Source organism: Mirounga leonina, unplaced genomic scaffold (assembly GCF_011800145.1).
Source record: "Mirounga leonina isolate KUSES-001 unplaced genomic scaffold, KU_Mleo_1.0 Mir_173, whole genome shotgun sequence".
NCBI lineage: Eukaryota > Metazoa > Chordata > Mammalia > Carnivora > Phocidae > Mirounga > Mirounga leonina.
In genome coordinates, this window is record NW_023270447.1 from 20,432,587 (window position 1) to 20,455,088 (window position 22,502).

At 38.0% G+C, this 22,502-nt stretch overlaps 1 protein-coding gene across 1 annotated transcript in view; it reads left to right on the plus strand.

Annotated features, from left to right (window-relative positions):
• LOC118018938 (guanylate-binding protein 7-like) overlaps positions 1-22,502 on the plus strand; it is a 67,338-nt gene that overhangs the window by 44,006 nt on the left and 830 nt on the right. The window contains 6 exon segments of the mRNA XM_035017713.1: positions 189-469; positions 1,828-2,040; positions 2,313-2,415; positions 2,743-2,936; positions 3,804-3,975; positions 17,022-17,163. Coding sequence (XP_034873604.1) covers positions 189-469; positions 1,828-2,040; positions 2,313-2,415; positions 2,743-2,936; positions 3,804-3,975; positions 17,022-17,163 — 1,105 coding nt within the window.

Here is a 22,502-nt window from a genome sequence, read left to right on the forward strand (position 1 = left end):
AGAACAATAAAAGAAAGAACAGGAAAACAGTAATGCTGTTAGAAAGGAATAGATTCCCAAAAGGAGAAAAATAAAATTTCCTTGTAAATAAGGTGGGGTTTTTGTGATCTTAGAATGATGCTCCATAAAAACTATAAGCCAGTGATTGAGACCTTGGTATTTATCCTCAAATTTCCTGGCTTATTCAGGGCTGGGGACTCTGTTGAAAGCCTATGTGGATGCCATTAATCATGAAGCAGTTCCTTGCTTGGAGAACGCAGTGACAGCTCTAGCCCAGCGTGAGAACTCAGTGGCCGTGCAGAAGGCAGCTGACCACTACAGCAAGCAGATGGCCCAGCGAGTGAAGCTCCCCACAGACAAGCTCCAGGAGTTGCTGGATGTGCATGCAGACTGTGAGAGGGAAGCCACTGCAGTGTTCATGGAGCACTCCTTCAAGGATGACGAGCGGGAGTTCCAGAAAAAACTCATGGTAATTGTCTTAGCATTTAGCACTCCTGATTTCTCCCCTTCTGAAATGATGCTTAGAGCCTATATTTTTGATCAAATAGCTCATCTCTTTATCATGTTCAAAGGAGCCTGGATTGTTGTGAGACAGGGCTCTACAGGTTATAGATTACCTTTTTACTCTAACATAGGCATTTTTTAAAATTTTCTATTGCTGCATGAGAATTGCCATGAATTTACCAGTTTAAAACAGCAAACATGAATAAGCTTCACCAACCCATAGATCAGAAATCTGGCATGGGGTGGTCATGTGCTCTGCTCATGGTATCACAAGGCTAAAAACAAATGTCAGCCTGACCCAAGTTCTCATGTGCAGGCCTCTGAGGAGCCTCCAGTTCATTAAGGTTGTTGGCATATCCAGTCCCATGGATTGCAATTTACAGATTCAAGGAAAAAGGTTCTGTTCTTTTTTTTTTTTTTTAAGATTTTATTTATTTATTTGAGAGAGAGAGAGGGCACGAGTGAGCAAGCATGAGCTGGGTGAGGGGCACAGGGAGAGCAGCTCTCCACTGAGCAAGAAGCCCGATGTGGGGCTCGATCCTGGAACTCTGGGATCATGACCTGTGCCAAAGGTAGATGCCAAACCAAGTGAGCAACCCAGCCATCCCAAAGTTCTCTTCTTATATCTTCACACAGTTGAGTCCTTGGGGGAAAACTCATGAAAGATTCCAAACTCTGTTCAGAGTATTCTTCAGTCATCACTGGGTATTTGATTTTCTTTGTACACATTTCCATCCATTGCAACCCAAATCCTCTGAGGAAACACTACTTCCAGCCACAATTCAACTTCCTATTGTTCATTGTTGATGGTTGAGTCACTGTTACTCATACTACAGCAGAAGTAAAATTGGAGTTTAGGTCTTCCAACCCTATCATTTTACAGATGATAAGCCTGAATCCAAGAGAGTTAATGGGCTTTCCAAGTAACACAGAGAATCGATCAGAACTAGGACTAAAAGTCTATTGGGGTGCCTGGGTGGCTCAGTCAGTTGAGTGTCTGACTCTTGATTTGGGCTTAGGTGATGACCTCAGGGTTGCTGAATTGAGTTCCCCATCAGGCTCTGTGTTCAGCGAGGAGCCTGTTGGAGAATCTCTCTCTCCCTCTCCTTCTACCCCCTCCCCAACTTACATGTGTGTTCTCTCTCTCTCAAATAAATAAATTTTTTAAAAAAAGAACTAGGACTAAAAGTCTCTTGACTCCTGGTTCATTCCATGTTCCAGTCTATTCATAGGTGATCATGATGCTTTTTCTAAGAGGATGACATTGAACTTTCCCTCCTAACAGTTTCTTTCTATTGGATTTCTCCCTCATTTCCCTGGCAGGACACCATAGAGGAGATAAAGGAAGATTTCTTGCTGCAGAATGAAGATGATTCTGTCAAATATTCCCAGGCACAGCATAAACAACTTTCAGAGACCCTGATGAAAAGCATTTCAAGAGGAACTTTCTTTGTTCCTGGAGGATACCATCTTTACTTAGAAGCAAAGGAAAAGGTTGAATGGGACTATAACCTAGTGCCCAGGAAAGGGGTTAAGGTGGGGAATAAAGAGAGAGGGGTAGTCGTCAGAATCCTAGAGTCAAAGGGTGTTGCTTTTTCTGAAAATCTAAGATTATAGCACCATTTTAACGGAGAAAGCAGAGCATTGCCATATCTCCACCCTTTTAGTTTTTATCTGCAATTAGTTTTATATTGTTGAAGAGCCTAGAAATATTTCTTCCCAAGAAATGGTGTAGAATTGGGAATTCTGGATTAAAGAGAACAATTTTTCTTTGCTACATGACATGTCTCTGCTCCTTGTTTCTTCAGGCAAATGAAGTTCTCCAGCACTTCTTACAGAACCAGGTGGCAGTAGAAAACTCCATCCTGCAGGGAGACAATGTCCTCACCTATCAGGAGAAGGTCCTAGCAGGTACAGGTGCAGGGTTGAGCTCTTAGCAGAGTGGGTAGGTTCTTGCACTACTTTCAGACAGAGATGAGAGCAAAACCTTCCTGAAACAAAGAGCTTCCTCTCTTTCTGTGAAACAGCACTGCTAAATATAACAATCAGAGTTGTCTTTTTAAATCTGACAGACAAGGAGGGCCATCTCGATCACATTCTGAAATGTGCTCTTGGTAACCCACATAATTCAGAGGTTTCTCAGCTACCTTTTCAACATCAGTTTGGTATCTGTGCTGAGGAGGCTAGACTCAGACCTGACTTTTGTTTTCTTCTCTCTCTAAAACATTTGTGGAACAGCTGAGTGGGCTTTGAAGGAGGCAGCTGAAAAGAAACTGTAGCTACTAAGACAGAAATACAAGAAGCAACAGCAAAAACTGGAGGCTCAAGAGAGAAGCTTCAAGGAAAGCGTAGCCCAACTGAGAGAGAAGTTGGAGAGAGAAAGAGAAAACCTTCGGAGGGAACAGGAAAAAATGTTGAATCACAAGCTGAAGGTAAGTCTGCACAGAGCCTAGGCAGTGCCCAGTGGACAGTGCCATGGTTCCTCAGGAGGAGGAGGGCCAAAACTAATGAAAATCATGATCCCAGGAAGAATCATAAAGACATGATTCATTGAAACCTCAGATCTGTCTGGACTCTGCTGAGGCCCTTAAATCCACAAACTCCAGCACCTAGTATGAGAATTTGTAGTGTGCAATTAACATCCCTGAGGGTGCTGGGCTGCTGTTTGTGGTGACTGTTAGGGTGATCTCACTGGGCCCCAGTTAAATAGGGCCTTAGTCCACTAGTCCTTAGGATTTTTGGTTGAACCATCAAACAGACCTGAAAGAACTCCATCTGGTCTTAAAAGTATCAGATTGAACTTGAAATACAAGATTCCGGAAGCTCTAAAATGTACTACATTTGTTTCCAGATCTGTGTGAGTCATCTTGCAAAGCACAGAGGAAAATTAATTCTTCAACTCAACCTGGCACTTGATAAGCAGCAGTCTAGAGGGGGGGCAGCAGTTCCCATTATCTGTTAGATGTGTGTGTTCATGCTACCTCAGTGGAACTGAGAAATAATTAGAATTAATCCTATATCGCTCTGAAGGGCATCCTCAGTGCTAGAACTCCTCTCGTGAGGATAGTTCTCAGGTCTGACCTAGCCTGACCCCACCCCACTCTTAGTGAGGTGGTGCTGAGGGAATCATGGGAAGGTGTAAACCATGGATACTCCCTCTCTCCAGGACGGACTCATCAAAGAGCCCTCTCAGGTGATAGAACAGTAGACATGATGCTTCAGTGCTGAAACTGTTAAACTCAAAACCCTTACTGTTGATAACAGAGGATTTTCAAAAGTGGACTCCTTCTCTTTTATAGATCCAAGAAGAACTTCTTAATGAAGGATTTCTAAAGAAATCTGAGGAGTTGCATGCAGAGATACAGCTACTAAAAAAAGAGATTGCCATGAATAATGAAGATAAATATTCATTGGGCCCATGGATCTTTGATGTGATTGATAAAGTGTTAGGGGAAGAAATGCCAGATCCTAGTGAGTTACCTGGTGTGGGGATGAAGATTCTGGGCTCATAATGACATAGGTCCAGAATTCCTTTTAGTGATTAAGAAAATGAGGGGGTTTTGTGATGCTGGGACATACTTTGGAAGCCTGTGTCATATTAGTTTCTTCTAACAAAAGTTTAAAGATAAACCATGATTACCAATTACTAAGGTGTGACATACAAAAGTCAGACTTAATTTTGATCAAATTAAAGAAATAGTAAACAAGATTGTAAAAGAGAAGTATAAGAAAAGGCCAGATTTGCAGTTGCAGCAAAACAAATAAAATACTGCAAAATAAAATCATCAGACCTGATTGTTGCTTTCTTCTCTCTAAGATGTTTGTGGAACAGCTGAGCAGGCTAAGAAGGAGGCATCTGAGAAGGAAATGGACCTGCCAGGCCAGAAATACAAGCAGCAACAGCAAAAACTGGAGGCTCAAGAGAGAAGCTTCAAAGAAAACATAGCCCAACTGAGAGATTAGTTGGAGAGGGAAAGAGAAAACTTTCAGGGGGAGCAGGAAAAAATGTTGAATCACAAGCTAAAGGTAAGTCTGTGATTCCTCAGAAAGAGGAGGGCCAAAACTAATGAAAATCATGATCCCAAGGAGAATCATAACGACATGATTCATTGAAACCTCAGATCCCTCTGGACTCTGCTGAGGTCCTTAAATCCACAAGACTCTAGCACTTTCTGTAGTGTTAGTCTCTGAAGTGAACAGATGGCACCCCCAGATTGCTAGGCTGCTGTTTGTAGTGAGAATAGTATGTTTTTATAATGCCTGGAGTGAGTAGGACGTTAGTCCTATAGTCCTTAGGGTATTAGTAAAACCATCAGATAGATCTAAAATGGAGGGGCACCTGGGTGGCTCAGTTGGTTAGGCGACTGCCTTCGGCTCAGGTCATGATCCCAGGGTCCTGGGATCGAGTCCCACATCAGGCTTCCGGCTTGGCGGGGAGCCTGCTTCTCCCTCTGACCCTCTCCTCTCTCATGCTGTTTCTCTCTCGCTCGCTCTCCAATAAATAAATAAATAAAATCTTTAAAAAAAAATAAAATGGATCCACTGGGTCATGAAAGTATCAGATTATGCCTGATATGAAATACAGAATCCAGAAAGCCCTATAATTTGCTGCATTTGTTTCCAGATCTGTGTGAGTTACTCTGTAAAGTGTAAGGGAACGGTCTTCCTTATTCCAACATGCAGCTTGATAGCCTGTTTTCTACACATTGTTAGCAATTCCCATTTTTTTGTAGATGGGTGTGACCATGCTGCCTCAAGTAGAACTGAGAATTAGTTAGAATCAAACCTACATTCTCTCCCAAAAGGCATCATTAGAACTGGAACACATTTCTGTCCCAGCACAGAGGCCACTACACAAACACCAGGTGTTCAAAAAATGTTAGAATAAATATGGGAGCTGCCATCCTTTAGGGATCGAGCCCCACATCAGGTTCCCTCCTCCACAAGGAGCCTGCTTCTCCCTCTCCCTTTGCCTCTCCCCCTGCTTGTGCTCTTTCTCACTATCTCTGTCACTATCTGTCTCTCTCTATCAAATAAATAAAATCTTAAAAAAAAGAAGTATGTGTATGTGACTCAAAGTCTGGGCCATAAAATTATGCTCCTGTGCTCCACCAGTACATCTTTTCCCTCCTACTAGATCAGATTTGGCAGCAGTTGAGCTTTGACCTTGGAGATAAATAGGCTTTCTTAGTGGATACAAAACAAGATGGAAGGAACCTGACTCCCTGAACAACACTGTGGAACAATGCTTCCACACATGCCTGGAGCGGTAGAACAGTAGTAATATGTCTTCTAAGCTGTAGCAGCAACCTTTGAAGTGATCTCTATCTCCCGTGTCCTCACTTTACTCTTCTTCCTTCTGCCATCAGAATGTGGAACTCAATACTACTCTGAACATACCTAATAACCTTCAAAGCCTGTATCTGCCTTTGGAATAAATTCCGTGACTCAGGTCCCAACTGATCTATCAACCTCATCTTTAACGAGCCTACAGATATAGTGAACTCCAGCTGATTCCTAGCGTTTGCTTACTACCATTATATATTTGCTCATTCCCTTCTTTCAGTCTAAAATACATTTCCTCCAATTTCTCTTTGCTGCAATCTGAGTCATCCTTCAAGATCCAGCAGTAATGGCACCTCTTCTCTGAAGCCATCTAAAATCCTTCTGAATATGATTAATTGTTGCTTTTGTAGCCAACCAAATACTTTATTTTTTTAAGATTTTATTTATTTATTTATTTATTTGAGAAAGAGAGTGATTGAGAGAGAGAGAGAGAGCACGAGCAGGGGGAGGGGGAGAGGGAGAGGGAGAAGCAGACACCCCGCTGAACAGGGAGCCCAACACAGGGCTCTATCCCAGGACCCTGGAATCATGACCTGAGCTCAAGGCAGATGCTTAACCATCTGAGCCACCCAGCAGCCCCTCACACACTTTATTTTTAACATTATTTTATCAGTAATCACTTCTTATTTAATGGTAAAATATTTGTCCTTTTCACGATGCAGGTTAGCCAAGAATGAGAACTTTTCTTTGTTTTTAAATATACAAAAGCAGTGGAAATGCTAGTTTTGAAGGACGGGGAGGTTTATAATAATAACAAATAGACAAAACATAAAGTAATAGCTTTTTGTCAGCAGGCTTTGGTTAGGCTAATAACAAAATCTCAAATTTGAAAATTCCTTACCTTTAAATGAACTATTCTCAAAAGGTTTGATGACATGTATAAATGATACTTTCAAAAGTGGAGATTAACAAAAATTTACTTGCATAGATATTCACTATTGAACCAGATATCACAGACAATGAAGGGAAGCCAAACTAGCTAACTATTATTTTAATTTTGCAGATTGGATCTTTGGGTCAAGGGCAAAGATGCTCTTTCCAACTAGCCTCACTGCCAGACATCAAATCTTTTCCTGGAGTAATAGGGTCAGGGCAAGCCGAGGAATGGCCAAGAAACTAGGATGGTACATACCGGTAGTGCCTATAGTCACCATCAAATATGTATCATGAGACAAATTATACTCAATTCAGGGTGGAATGGAGGAAAAGTTACAGTCAGCTGATACTGTGCTGAGGGAAATGAACAGAGGGACATCAGGACCTCTCGGAGAGTGGCATTTGTGATCCTTTTGTCTTTTCCACATTCACAAATATTTAATGCTAGCATCCAGAACCCAGGTCATAGAGGAAGCCTCCATCCTTCTGATATCAATCATACAAATACAAAAACCTCTTAAATTTTAATTTCTGTCCTTCTCCCCAAGCTCAAAAATACTAACTGCTGAACTAAGGGCAGCTATTCTTTTAAATTTGTACATAACAGTTTCTTCTTATTTCTTTTTTTTAAAATAGATTTCCCCAATCCCAACAATATCAGAGTATTTGTTTTGTTGTGTTTAATTCTCTCTCACAGTGGCTAGTGCCTCTTGCTCTTGTTCAAGAATATTGTAAAGCTATAAATCTTGACTCCAAAATCATTTATTCCTTTATTCCCAGATTTTTATTAGCTGAAGAATTGCATCAAATAGATTGATGACCTGAAACTGCTTAAGGTCTGCATTTTCAGGAACCCCATGTGGATCAGGATATCATCAGTTTGGGGCTCCTTCTTCTTATGTTTCAGGGTGCTAAATGGGACTCTTACTATGAGGGGTCCACTAAGGACCCTGGACTGAGAATACTAGATGCCAAATAACAACTAATTCCAAAGCAAGGTGCCACACCAACTTTTACAGAGTTAGGTTAAACTCAAGTCAGTAAACTAAAGGAGAAATATCATATGATTATATCAATTAATGAAGAAAAGGCATTTCACAAAATCTAACACTCATGATAAAACTTCCCACAAATGAGAAAGAGTACTTTGTCAAATTGATAAATAGCTGCAAAAAACCTGCAGCTAACATCATACTTAATGGTGAAAAACTAGATGCTGTCCCACTAAGATCAGGAACAAGGCAATGATGTCTGCTCTCACCACTTCTATACAACATCATACTAGAAGTTCTAATAAATAAGACAAGAAAAAGAAATGAAAGATATATAGATTGGGAAGGAAGAAATAAAGCTATCTTCCTTTGCAGATGACATGATTATCTATGTAGAAAATCTCAAAAGAATCAACAACAACAAAAAACTCCTGGCACTAATAAATGATTATAGCAAGATTACAGGATACAAGGTTTACCTACAAAAATCAATTGCTTGCTTATATATCAGCAGTGAACACTTTGAATTTGAAATTAATACAATACCATTTATATTAGCACCCCTGAAAATTAAATACTTAGGTTATAAATCTGAAAAAAAAAATATGTACAAGATCTTTATAAAGAAAATAACAACTCTGATGAAAGAAAACAAAGACAATCTAAATAAATGGGGAAATAGTCCATGTGATGAATGGGAACACTCAATATTGTCAAGCTGTCACTTCTAGAGGTTAGTATAACCACAGTAAAAATCCCAGCAAGTTATTTTGTGGATATTGACAAATTGATTCTAAAGTTCATATGGAGAGGCAAAAGACCCAGAATAAACAACAAATATTGAAGTAGAAGAAAAAAGAAACTGAAACTACCCAACTTTAAGACTTGCTATAAAGTCTTTAAGACTTGCTATAAAGTTACAGTAATCAAGACTGTGTGGTCTTGACAAAGGAGCAAAAGCAAGTCAGTGGATAAAGGATAATCTTTTCAAAAAATGATGCTGAAACAACTGGACATTCATAAACCAAAAAGAAAAAGAAGATAGTTAGACACATCTTACAATTTTCACAAAAATAAACTCAAAATGGATTATAGACCCAAATGTAAAACATAAAACTATACAATTCCTAGAAGATAACATAAGGGAAAACCTTAGATTTGGTGACGACTTTTTAGATACACCACCAAAAATCACAATCCATAATAAAAAACTGATAAGTTGGACTTCATTAAAACTTAAAACTTCTGATCTTCAAAAGACACCATTCAGAGAATGAAATGACAAGCCACACATTAGGATAAAATATTTGCAGAATATATATCTCATAGAGAACTGGTAACCAAAATATACAAACAATTCTTTAAACTCAAGAATAAGAAAGCAACCCACTTTAAAAATGGGCAAAAGATCTGAGCAGACACCTCATCAAAGATTCACAGATGTCAAACAAGCATACAAAAAGATGCTCCACATCATATGTCATTAGAGAACTGCACATTAAAACCATAGTAAGATACCACTAAGCACCTACTAAAATGGCTAAAATCCAAACACTCACAACACCAAATACTGTTAAAGATGTAAAGTGATAACTCCCATTTATTGCTGTGGGAATGCAAAATAGTACAGCCATTTTGGAAGACAGTTTTGTAGTTTCTCTCCAACCTTAACATTCTTACTATCTGATCCAGACATCATACTCCTAGTTATTTACCAAAATGAGTTGAAAACAGATTTACACAAAAACCTGCACACAGATATTTAAAGCAGTTTTATGCATAATTGCCCAAACTTACAAGCAACCAACATATGCTTAGCAGGTGAATAGACAAATTGTGATACATCCAGTCAATGGAATGTTATTCAGTGCTAAAAAGAAATGGGCTATCAGGACACAAAACACATGAGCAGACTTGAATACATATTGCTAAATGAAAAGAAGCCCATCTGAAAGGTTACATTCTGTCATCCACCTGTATGGCATTCTGAAAAAGCAAAACAGTGAAAATACTAGTGGTTCCTAGGAGCTCAGAGGGAGGGAGAGAAGGATGAATAGGTGGAGCACAGGGGATCTTTAAAATAAAATTATTCTGTATGATACCATAATGGTCATTATATATTAGTTAAAACCTATAGATGTACAACACAAAGAGTGAACTCTAATATGGAATTTAATCTATCAACATTGAGTCATCATTTCTAACAAATGTACATGCTAATGTAAGATATAAATAATTGGGGAAAATTGGGAGGTGGAGAGGGGTTAGGGATATACAAAAACTTCACTTTTTGCTAATTTTTCTATAAACCTAAAGCTGTTCTTAAAAAAATTAATAAAGTCTATTTAAAAAAATGTGTAGGGTATCAAAAAATGTAATTTCAGTTCAATCAAGCTGACACTTATTACACTCTATTACTTTAGGAAGACATTTTTTTAGCTTTATTTTAATTCCAGTTAGTTAACATAGTGTTATTATTAGTTTCAGGTGTAAAATATAGTGATTCAGCACTTCCATACATCACCCAAGTGTTCATCACTGCAAGTGCACTCCTTAATCCCCATCATCTATTTAACCCATCCCAATAAGTCTTATTACAGAAGAATATGTTGGTAAGAGAAAAATTATAATCAAAATGTCTTCCTAGACTGACAAAACAAACTCCACAACTAAAGGGAGAGAAGAGGACACATCCAAGAAGGTAGGAAGTATGGAGATGTGGTTTGGGGAGAAATGAATCATGAGCACTGTGAAGGGGAGCGAGCTGTGGTCATGGAGAACAGTGAAAAAGAGACAGAAGCACACAGGGGAACTCACAAGGAGAACATTTCCCCAAAACCATTGGCTTAGAAAATGAAAGGGGCTGAATTTCATGAGTTCTTGCAACCAGCAGGGCTTAAAGCCTGGAGTTTTAAAGGTCAGAAGGGGTGCCTGGGATAGAGACCAGAGGGCACTGTATTGCTCCTGAAGAAAAGGCAGGCAAACAACCTAGGGGTGGGCAGTGTGGAAATGGCTATCTCGGGGGGATGCCTGGGGCACACAGTGGGGAGACTGTTTGCTCTTCCCTGAGTGTGTCCTTGAGAGGGAAAATTCCCAGAGATATTTCTCTGGAAACAAAGGAGATGGCTGGTGTCACTTCCCTCCCCCACCCCTCACCATAAAAACAGAAGTCGTTCAGCACTGACACTGACTAACTTGCTTACACCAAGCCTGCCACCCCCTCCCCCCAGCCCATACTATGGCAGGACTGCCCTTCTCAGTCCCAGTGCGGCAGTCCCCTCCCCCAGTAGGCCAGCACAAACCCCTGCCCACATCACATCTCCCCACCAGAATATTCTGCAGGGCCTCAGTTCTGGTGCAGTTGGTGTCAGGTCTCACTTCACAAGCAGACCAGAGCATACCTAGTTAAAAATCAGCACCTTTAGGCCAGCAACCGAACACTGCCCAAGCAGGCAAAAACTTCTGCAGATGATTGGCCTGAAGAATAGAGCAGCCAAAACACAACAGTAGAGTGCATGGGGCACATACCAGAGACACTCCCTGAAGCACCAGGCCATGGGCACTACTTGACCTCTTCATAATGCCATTACTTTCGGGAGCAGGAGACATAACTGACTTTTTTAACACAGAGATGAAGGCAGAGACTTAGAGAAAATGCAAAATGCCAAGGTGGAGGAATTTATCCCAAATGTAAGAATAAGATAAGGCCACGGCCAGAGATCTAAGAAAAACAGATAAAGTAACATGCCTGAAGGAAAATTCAAAGCAACAATCATAAGGATATTCAATGGGCTTGAGAAAAGAATAGGAGACATCAGTGAGACCCTTACCACAGAGATAAAAGAGTTTAAAAGAATTAAGAACAAAGAATTCAATAACAAGATTGGAAACAGGCTTGATGCAATAAACAGCAGGCTGGAAGAAGCAGAGGTACAAATTAGTGACCTAGAAGACAAAATAATGGAAAATAATGAAGCTGAACAAGAGAGAAAGAAGAATTATGCAACATGAGAATAGACTTAGGGAACTCAGTGACTCTATCAAATGTAATAACATTCATATTATAGAGTCCCAGAAGAAGAAAACAGAGAAAAGGGGGAAGAAATTTTATTTCAAGAAATAATAGCAGAAAACTTCCCTAATCTGGAAAATTTTTCTTAATCTGGAAAAAGACATCCCGAGTCCAGAGGCACAGAGAACACCCATAAAAATCAACATAAGCAGGCCAACACCAAGACATATTGTAATTAAATTTGCAACATATAGTGATAACAAAAAAGTCTTAAAAGCAGCAAGACAAAAGAAATCTTAAATTACCAGGGAAAACCCATCACACTAGTGGAAGATTTCTCAACAGAAATTTGGCAAGACAGAAGAGAGTGGCATGATATATTTAAAGTGCTGAATGGGAAAAATCTGCAGCCAAGAATAAAAGATATCCAGGGGCGCCTGGGTGGCTCAGTTGTTAGGTGTCTGCCTTGGGTTCAGGTCATAATCCCAGGGTCCTGGGATCGAGCCCTGCATCAGACTCCCTGCTCAGCCAGGAGCCTGTTTCTCCCTCTCCCACTCCCTCTGCTTGTGTTCCCTCTCTCACTGTCCCTCTGTCAAATAAATAAATAAAATCTTAAAAAAAAAAAAGAATAAAAGATAATCCAGGAAGATTATCATTCAGAATAGAAGGAGAGATAAAGAGTTTCCCAGACAAATCAAAACTAAAGGAGTTTATGACCATTAAATCAGCCTTGCAAGAAATATTAAAGGGGACTCTATGAATGCAAAGGAGAGGCCAAAAGTGACAAAGATAAGAAAGGACTAGAAAAAATCTCCAGAAACATTGACAAAACAAGTAATAAAATGGCAATAAATACATATCTATCAATAATTACTTTGAATAAAGATGGACAAAATGTTCCAACCAAAAGACATAAGATAAAAAAGTAAAACCCATCTATTTGCTGCCTACAAAAGACTCATTTTAGACCTAAAGACACCTGGAGGTTGAAAGTGAAGGGATGGAGAAACATTTATCATGTGGATAAGTGACATCAAATGGATGTCAAAAGAAAGCCAGAGTAGCAATACTTGAGTGCAATACTTAAGTTAGACAAACTAGATTTTTAAAAAAGACTGTAACAAGAGACAAAGAAGGCAGTATATAATCATAAACTGAACAAAACAACAAGAAGATGTAATAATTGTAAATATTTATGCACCCAACATGGGACTACCCAAATACATAATACAATAATAAACATAAAGGAACCAGTTGACAAAACACAATAATAGTAGAGGATTTTAACACCCCACTTACACCAATGGACAGAGCATCTAAACAGAAAATCTAAAGGAAACAATGGCTTTGAATGACACATTGGACCAGCTGGACTTCACAGATATATTCAGAACATTCCGCCAGAAAACAGCAGAATACACATTCTTTTCAAGTGCACATGGAACATTCCCCAGAATAGGTCTTATATTAGGTCACAAAACAGGCCACAACAAATAAAAAAAGATTGAGATCATATCATGCACCTTTTGTGACCACAATAAAATGAAACTACAAGTCAACTACAAGAAAAAATTTGGAAAGACCACAAATAGAAGGAGGTTAAATGACATGCTACTAAACAATGAACGGGTCAAACCAGGAAATCAAAGAAGAAATTTAAAAAAAAAATACATGGAAACAAATGAAAGTGAAAACAGGATGGTCTAAAACCTTTGGGATGCAGTAAAAGCAGTCATAAGAGGGAACTATATAGCAATACAGGCCTTCCTCAAGAAGCAAGAAAAATCTAAAACAAACAACCTAACCTTACACTTAAAGGAGATAGAAAAAGAGCAACAAATGAAGCCTAAAGCCAACGGAAGGAAGGAAATTATAAAGGTTATAGCAAAAACTAAAAAAACAATAGAACAGATCAATGAAAGCAGGAGCTGGTTCTTTGAAAAAAATTAATAAAATTGATAAACCTCTAGCCAGATTACCAAAGAAAGAGAGAAAGAGAAAGAGAAAGAGAGATAAAGGTCCCAAATAAAATCACAAATAAGAGAGGACAAATAACAACCAACACCACAGAAATGCAAACAATTATAAGAGAATATTATGAAAAACTATATGCCAACAAATTAGACAACCTGGAAGAAATGGATGCATTCCTAGAAACATATAAACTACCAAAACTGAAACAGGAAGAAATACAAAACTTTAACAGACCAATAACCCACAAAGAGACTGAATTATTAATCAAAAAACTCCCAAAAAACGAAAGTCCAGGGCCAGATGGCTTCATAGGCAAATTCTACCAAACATTTAAAGAAGAGTTAATACCTATTCTTCTCAAACTAAACCAAAAAATAGGAAAGGAAAACTTCCAAACTTATTCTATGAGGCCAGCATTACCCTGATTCCAAAACCAAAGACCCCACTAAAAAAGAGAACTACGGGCCAATATCCCTGAAGAACACGGATGAAAAAATTCTCAACAAAATACTAGCAAACTGAATCCAACAATACACTAAAAAAATCATTCACCACAATCAAGTGGGATTTATTCTGGGTTGCAAGGGTGGTTCAGTATTTGCAAATCAATCAATGTGATGCACCACGTTAATAAAAGAAAGAATAAAAGCCACATGATCATTTCAATAGATGCAGAAGAAGCATTTGACAAAGTACAACATCCATTCAAGCTAAAAACCCTCAACAAAGTAGGTTCAGAGGAAACATACCTCAACATAATAAAGACCATATATGAAAAACTCACAGCTAATATAATCTTCAATGACTGAGAGTTTTTCCTCTATGGTCAGGAACAAGGAAGGGATGTCCACTCTCACCACTGTTAGTTAACATAGTAATGGAAGTCCTAGCCTCCACAATCAGACAACAAAAAGAAATAAAAGGCATCCAAATAGGCAAAGAAGAAGTCAAACTTTCACTCAGCAGATGACATAATACTCTATGTAGAAAACCCGAAAAACTCTACCAAAAAAACTGCTAAAACTGGCACACGAATTCAGTAAAATTGCAGGATACAAAATCAACATACAGGTTATTACAAAGCTATAGTAATCAAAATAGTATGGTATTGGCACAAAAATAGACACACAGATCAATGGAACAGAATATAGTCCAGAAATAAATTATATGATCAATTAATCTTTGACAACAGAAGCAAGAATATGCAATGGGAAAAAGAAAGTCACTTCAACAAATGGTGTTGGGAAAACTGGACAGCTATATGCAAAAGAATGAAACTGGATCACTTTCTTACACCTAAGACAAAAATAAACTCAAAATGGATGAAGGACCTAAATGTGAGACCTGAAACCGTAAATATCCTAGAAGAGAGCACAGACAGTAATTTCTCAGACATTGGCCATAACAACATTTTTTCTAGATATGTCTCCTGAAGCAAGGGAAACAAATGCAAAATAAATTGAGATTTTATCAAAATAAGAAGCTTCTACACAGCAAAGGAAACAGCCAATGCAACTAAGACAACCTACTGAATGGAAGAAGATATTTGCAAATGACATATATGATAAAGGGTTAGTATCCAAAATACATAAAGAACTGATACAATTCAACACCCCCAAAGAAGAAATATTCCAATTAAAAATCGGCAGAAGACGTGAACAGATATTTCTCCAAAAAAGACATACAGATGACCAATAGACACATGAAAAGATGCTCAACATCACTTATCATCAGAGAAATGCAAATCTAAACCATAATGAAATATCACCTCACAGCTGTCAGAATGGCTAAAATCAAAAACTCAAGAAACAAGTGTTGGTGAGGATGTGGAGAAAAAGGAACCTTCTTGCACTGTTGGTGGGAATGCAAACTGATGTAGCCACTGTGGAAGACAGTATGGAGGTTTTTCAAAAAATTAAAAATAGAACTATCCTAAGGTCCAGTAACTGTACTACTGGGCATTTATCCAAAGAATACAAAAACACTAATTCAAAAGGATACATGCACCCATGTGTTTACTGCCGCATTATTTGCAATAGCCAAACTATGGAAGCAGCCCAAGTGTCCACCAATAGATGAATGGATAAAGAAGGGGTGGTATATACATAGAATGGAATATTTTTCAGATATAAAAAAAGAATGAAATCTTGCCCTTTGCAATAATGTGGATGGATCTAGAGAGTATAATGCTAAGCAAAATACCCAGTCAGAGAAAGACAAATACCATATGAAATGAAGAACTGAATTCCTCATTTAAAAGGTTATTCAACTCATGACTGGAAAATGTTTTGCAGAGACTAGCTTTGGTGCTTTGTGCTACAAACCGTGTTTTATATCCACTACTCACATACGCTGGTGCTGAGGACCTTAAGATGTGATCCCATATGTGGCCTCTGTCCTTACACCTTCACATCATAATGGACAGTGAGCAGTAGGAAAATTCCTGCAAGTCATTATTACTACACTGCAACAGGTAGAAAAGAATTAACAATTTATGAAAGTAAGTGTAAACCAAAAATATACATATCCCACTGGACCCAAAGTAAATGTATCTTAACCTCAACTGTCCTTAGCAAATACCCAAAAATTCCATAGCAAATTTCATGTCATATGACACAAGGAAGAATGGGACTAAGAGGAGCTGACATGGAAAGAGGTGGCAGTATACATGACTGCAGGTTACATAGCCTTCTTTTTAAAAAGATAACAGCTTTATTGGAATATAAATCACATACATACAATTCACAAACTCAAAAGGTACAACTCAGTGGTTTTTAGTGGATGCATAGAGTTGTTGCAACCGTCACTACAATCAATTATAGAAATTTTCATCACTCCAAAATGAAACAGTATTATTAGCAGTATTTCTGCTCAATCCCCAGCCCTAGGTAACCAACTAATCTGCTTTCAGTCTCTATGGATTTGCCTACTCTGGACATTTCATATTATAGAATTTAATGGGTCTTTTGTGACTGGCTTCATTTCTCAAGGGTATATACTTGGGAGTAGAATTGGTGGGTCATATGGTAACTCTTAAGTTTAAACTTTTGAGGAACTGCCAAACTGTTTTCCAAATTGACTGCACCATTTTACATCCCCTACCAGCTGTGTAGGAGGGCTCTGATTTCTCCATATCCTTGCCAACACCTTTTACCATCTCTCATTTTGTTTATACCCATCTTTGTGGCCACGAAATGGTACCTCATTGTGATTTTTATTTACATTTCCCTCTTGAGTAATTATTTTGGGCATATTTTCATGTGCATTAACATTTATATATCTTCTTTGGAATAATGACTATCCTTTATATATTCTAGATAAAAGTATCAAAGGAGATTTGGATGATGCAAGTAGAAAAAATGCAGTTATTCTCGAGCAGCTGTGGCTTCATACAGTGGTGGTCAGATGTGATGTTTCTGCGGAACTGTCGAGGACCACTGACACCAGATGGCAGCACAGGTAGTCAGACTTCTCCACAAATAACGGCTTTTCTACCCCTCACCAATTCTTCAGGCTGTAGTGTTTAGTAATTATACCTTCATCCTCCCCTGACTCTCCTCTTTCCAGACTTTCATACCCCAACACCCCTTTGTCATTAAAGTTAGTCCTTAGTATTCACATAATTCCTACATAAAACAAATTCTCTCTGTAATGCTTGGTGGTGGCTCTGTTTTCCTGACTGAATCCAGACCGATCACCCAACATCGTATGAGGATAAAATTCCAATAGCAGGTAATTTCAACATTTAAAGTGCTCACTGCTCTGTGCCCCTACACATAGTATAAACGGCACCTCTCTCAAGTACTCCCAAACCTCTTTCAAGTGCTCCAGGTTCCCCTGGAATTTGCTCTACTATCTTAATCTCCAAGTATTGTGGCTCTTCTGTTTGAAACCTTTCTTTTCTTTAATCTGGTGCTCCATTTCCATGACTGGAGTAAATCTATAAAAATTATCCCTGAGGGGAACCTGAATGGCTCAGTCAGTTTAGCCTCTGACTCTTAATGTCAGCTCAGATCTCGATCTCAGGGTTGTGAGTTCAAGGCCCTCTTTGGACTTCACACTGGGTGTGGAGCCTATGTAAAAAAAAAAAAAAAATCCCTGAATTCATATTTCTAGCTCTAACTTTACTTACGTGTTTCAAGCCTATAAATTCAGTTCACTGTTTGACATCCCCATATCTTGCCCTGTAATTATTGCAAGTTTAACATATCCAAACTAAAACTTTTGGTTGTCTCCTGTGGTTCTAAATGTAATCCTTCCACAGTCTTCCCCATCTTGGTGAATAATGACTACTTTAATCTATCTTTGATTTCTATTGTTCTCTCAGGCCTCAAATTTAGTCCAACAACAAAACCTGTGAATTCTAAATTTGACAAACATCTAGAGTCAGACAAAAATCACTATTTCTAATCCATTTCCATATCATCACTCACCTAGAATTCTATACTAAGAATTCTTAACTTGCCAACTATGTTCAGTCTTACCCTCCGAGATCTAATCTAGTTCTACGGTTTTTTGTTTTAAAAAAATTAATCAAAATTTCACATACATAAACAGTAATAACCAAATTGTAATATTATGGAGATTTTCAAAGAGTAGGCATGTCTTTGTGCCATTATGTAAGTCAAGGCATAAGATTTTACAAATGTGCCCAGAAACTTAGTCATAGCACCTTCCAGATTTCCACTCCCTCTCTTTTGCCACAAAGGAACTGTAGAAAGCAATTTCTGACACTAGTTTTCAGTGATCCCTGCCTCCTATTATTCACACTCTTGTGCAATTGCCTCTGCCTTGAGTGTGAGCTGAGCCTGGTGAATTTCTTCTAGTGAACAGAATATCATAAACATGAGATGTAACTTATATGACTAAGTAACAAAAGATTGATTTCCATCTTGATAGCATTTTCTCCCTCTTATTGCTTCTCTCTATCCTATTCTCTTTTTTCTCTCTCTCCCTCCTTTTGTTCTCTCTTTCTTGGCTTGTTCACATGGATGAAGCAAGTTACCATGGTAGAGAGGCCCACATGGTAATGAATTAAGGATGACCTTCAGACAACAGCCTTCAAGGAATTGAGGCCTCCAGTCTAACAACCCATAATGAAATGAACCCTACCAACAACCACATCAGTGATCTTGGGAAGTGATCTGGAGAAGTGATCCTTCCCCACTTTGCCTTGTGCTGACTACCATCCCCAGTCAGCACTGTGATTACAGCCTATAGGAGACATTGAAGCAGAGGATGCAGCTAAACCATAGCCAGATTATTGTGACCTACAGAAGCTTTGAGATTATAAATGTTGCTATTGCAAGCTCCTAAATTTGGGGAAAATTTGTTATGTAGTAACAGATAACTAATACAGAAAGTTTTATCTGACTTCTAAAACCATAGATTGCTATTGTCTGGTTTTTGTCTTTATATAAATTGAATTATGTAGATGATTCATCTCATTTTGGCTTCTTTTGTTCAACATTATATTTTTTAAATTCATCCAAATTGTTGTATTCAGTAACAATATTTCTGCATATAACAAGGAGTGAAATTATTTCCTCATAGGGTATGTATTTGTTCATTTTATGGTAGGTAATATCAGTTTTTCAATGTGATTGTCCAAATTTATATAGTCATAGGTGATGTGTAAAATTCCCAGTTCCACAATCTTATCATCACTTACTAATGTTAGACTTGTAAATTTTAGTCATTGTAGTAAGTGTATAGTTTTAATTGTGGGTTTAATTTTTTTAATTAATTAGTGATGCTTAGGAAGGTTGAGTGCATTTTCATGTTTGCTGCTTTTTGCATACCTTCCTATTCAATATTTTTGCTTATGTGTCTAATGGGTTGTCTATCCTTTTTTTTTTCCTTCTTGATTTAGAGACTTCTTTATATACCCTATATTCTATAATTTTTTTCTGTTAGCATTTAGTTTACTTTTTAATTCTCTTAGTGGTAACATGAATTTTTAATAGTAACATAGTTAAACTTATCAATTATTTATTTACAAGTTATTGATTTATTTGTTCTATTGCCTGACCTGGAGGACATGAAAATAATCTCTGACTTTCTTCTAAACATTTTATTATTTTGTCTTCCATATTGGGATTTACAATCCACCTAGAATCAATTTTATAATGTTAGAAGGTAAGAGTCAAGTTTTATTTTTTTTCATGAGTGTGTAATGTTGACCTAGCAACATTTATTGAGAAGACTATCCTTTTGCTATAGTTGTCATGAATCAATTTTCCTTACATGCGTGAAACTAGGAATTGTATAAAATGTATAGATAAATATATAAAGAAATGACACTCAAAATTAGTCTTCCAATTCATCATCTTATGTCCCACAATTTGTTAGCCCTTTTAAATCTTTCAGTAATATTTTATATTTTGCAGCATATACTCTTTGTACATTTTGTTAGATTTATTCCTGAAATTTTTTTTAAAGATTTTATTTATTTTTGACAGAGAGAGTGTGTGTACAAGCAGGGGAAGCAGCAGGCAGAGGGAGAGAGAGAAGCAGACTTCCCGCTGAGCAGGGAGCCCAATGTGGGGCTCGATACCAGGACCCTGGGATCATGACCTGAGCTGAAGGCAGATGCTTAACTGTCTGAGCCACCCAGGCACCCCCCCTGAATGTTTTTAAATAACTTTTTGAGGCATAAACATGTATATTAAAACATATATAGGGCGCCTGGGTGGCTCAGTTGGTTGGGCGACTGCCTTCGGCTCAGGTCATGATCCTGGAGTCCCTGGATCGAGTCCCACATAGGGCTCCCTGCTCGGCAGGGAGCCTGCTTCTCCCTCTGACCCTCCCCCCTCTCATGTGCTCTCTGTCTCTCTCATTCTCTCTGTCTCAGATAAATAGATAAAAATCTTTAAAAAAAAAAACCATATATATACATAATATAAATTATTATATATAAATACAAATTACTAAAATAATTAATAAAATTAAACCAAGAAGGCAAGACTTATACAATGAAAGCTATAAAACCTAGGTGAAAGAAACTAAAGAAGACACAAATAAATGAAAAACATCCCATGTTCATGGTTTACAAGAGTTAATATTGTTAAAATGTCCGTTCTATTGTACACAATCTACAGATTCAATGAAATTCCTATCAAAATCCCAATGACATTTTATTGCAGAAATATAAAAAGTATCCTAAAATTCATATGGACTTTCAAGGAACTCTGAATAGCCCCAACAGTCTTGAAAAAGAAGAATAAAGTTGGAGGCTGCACATTTCCTTATTTCAAAACATATTACAAAGCTACAGTAATTAAAGCAGTCGGGTACTGGCATAAAGATAGACATACAGACAGCTCAGAAATAAACCCTCACATATGTGGTCAAATGATCTTTAACAAGCTTATCAAGACCACACAAGGGGGAAAGGACAGTCTCTTTAATAAAGGTGTTGGAAAAACTGAACATCCACATACAAAAGAATGAACTTGAATCTTTAAAACATATATAAAAATTAACTCAAAATACATTAAAGAACTAGACATAAAATATAAAACTTAAAAAAATTTTTTTTTAAATTTTTATTTATTTGGGGAGGAGGAGCAGAGGGAGAGGGAGAAGCAGACTCCCCACTGAGCAGGGAGCCAGACATGGGGCTAAATCCCAGGACCCTGAGATTAGGACCTGAGCTGAAGGCAGACACTAAACCAACTGAGCCACCCAGGTGCCCCTATAAAACTTTTAGAAGAAAGCATAGAGGAAAATTTCATGACTTTGGTTTTGGCTATGATTTTTTGGATATGACAATAACAAATCACAGAAACAAAAGCAAAAACAGAAAAACGGTACTATGTCAAATTTTAAAACTTCTGTGCATTAAAGGAAACAGCCATGATGTGATGAGTACAGGGTTTTATACAAAATTTATGAATTATTGAACACTACATCTGAAACTAATGATAAGCTGGCTAACTGAATTTAAATTAAAAAAAAAGAAAAATAATCTGATTTAAAAAAGGGGGGGGAACAACCAATGGAATGAAAAAGCGATGTACGGAATGGGGGGAAATATTTGAAAATCATATATCTGATAGGGGACAAATATCTAGACTATATAAAGAGCTTCTACAATTTACAACAACAAGAAAGAAGTAACTCAGTTTTTTAAATGTTCAAAGGAGTTACATAGACATTTCATTAAAGAAGAAACAAATAGCCAAGAAGCATATGACAAAATGCTTAATATCACTAATCATTAGAGAAATGCAAATCAAAAATATAATGAGATATTATCTCACACATATTGGGATGGCCACTATAAACAAAATAGAAAATAACAAATATTGGTGAAAATATGGAGAAATTGGAACTCTTGTATAATGTGAATGGAAATAAAAAATGGCAGCGCCTGGGTGGTTCAGTTGGTTAAGTGTCCAACTCTTGATTTTGACTGACGTCATGATCTCAGGGTTGTGAGATTGAACCCCACATCAGGCTCCATGCAGAGCATGGAGTCTGCTTAAGAGTCTCTCTCTCTTGGGGCTCCTGGGTGGCTCGGTTAATCATCTGCCTTTGGCTTGGGTCATGATCCCAGAGTCCTGGGACCAAGCCCTGCATCAGGCTCCTTGCTCGGCGGGGAGCCTGCTTCTCCCTCTCTCTCTGCTTGCTGCTCCCCCTGCTTGCTCTCTCTCTCTGTCAAGTAAATAAATAAAATCTTGAAAGAAAAAAAAAATCTCTCTCTCTCTCTCTCCCTCTCTCTCTGTCCCTCCCTGTACTACACGCATGCTCTCTCTCTCTCTCTCCAAAAAAAAAAAAAAATGCAGTTGCTATGG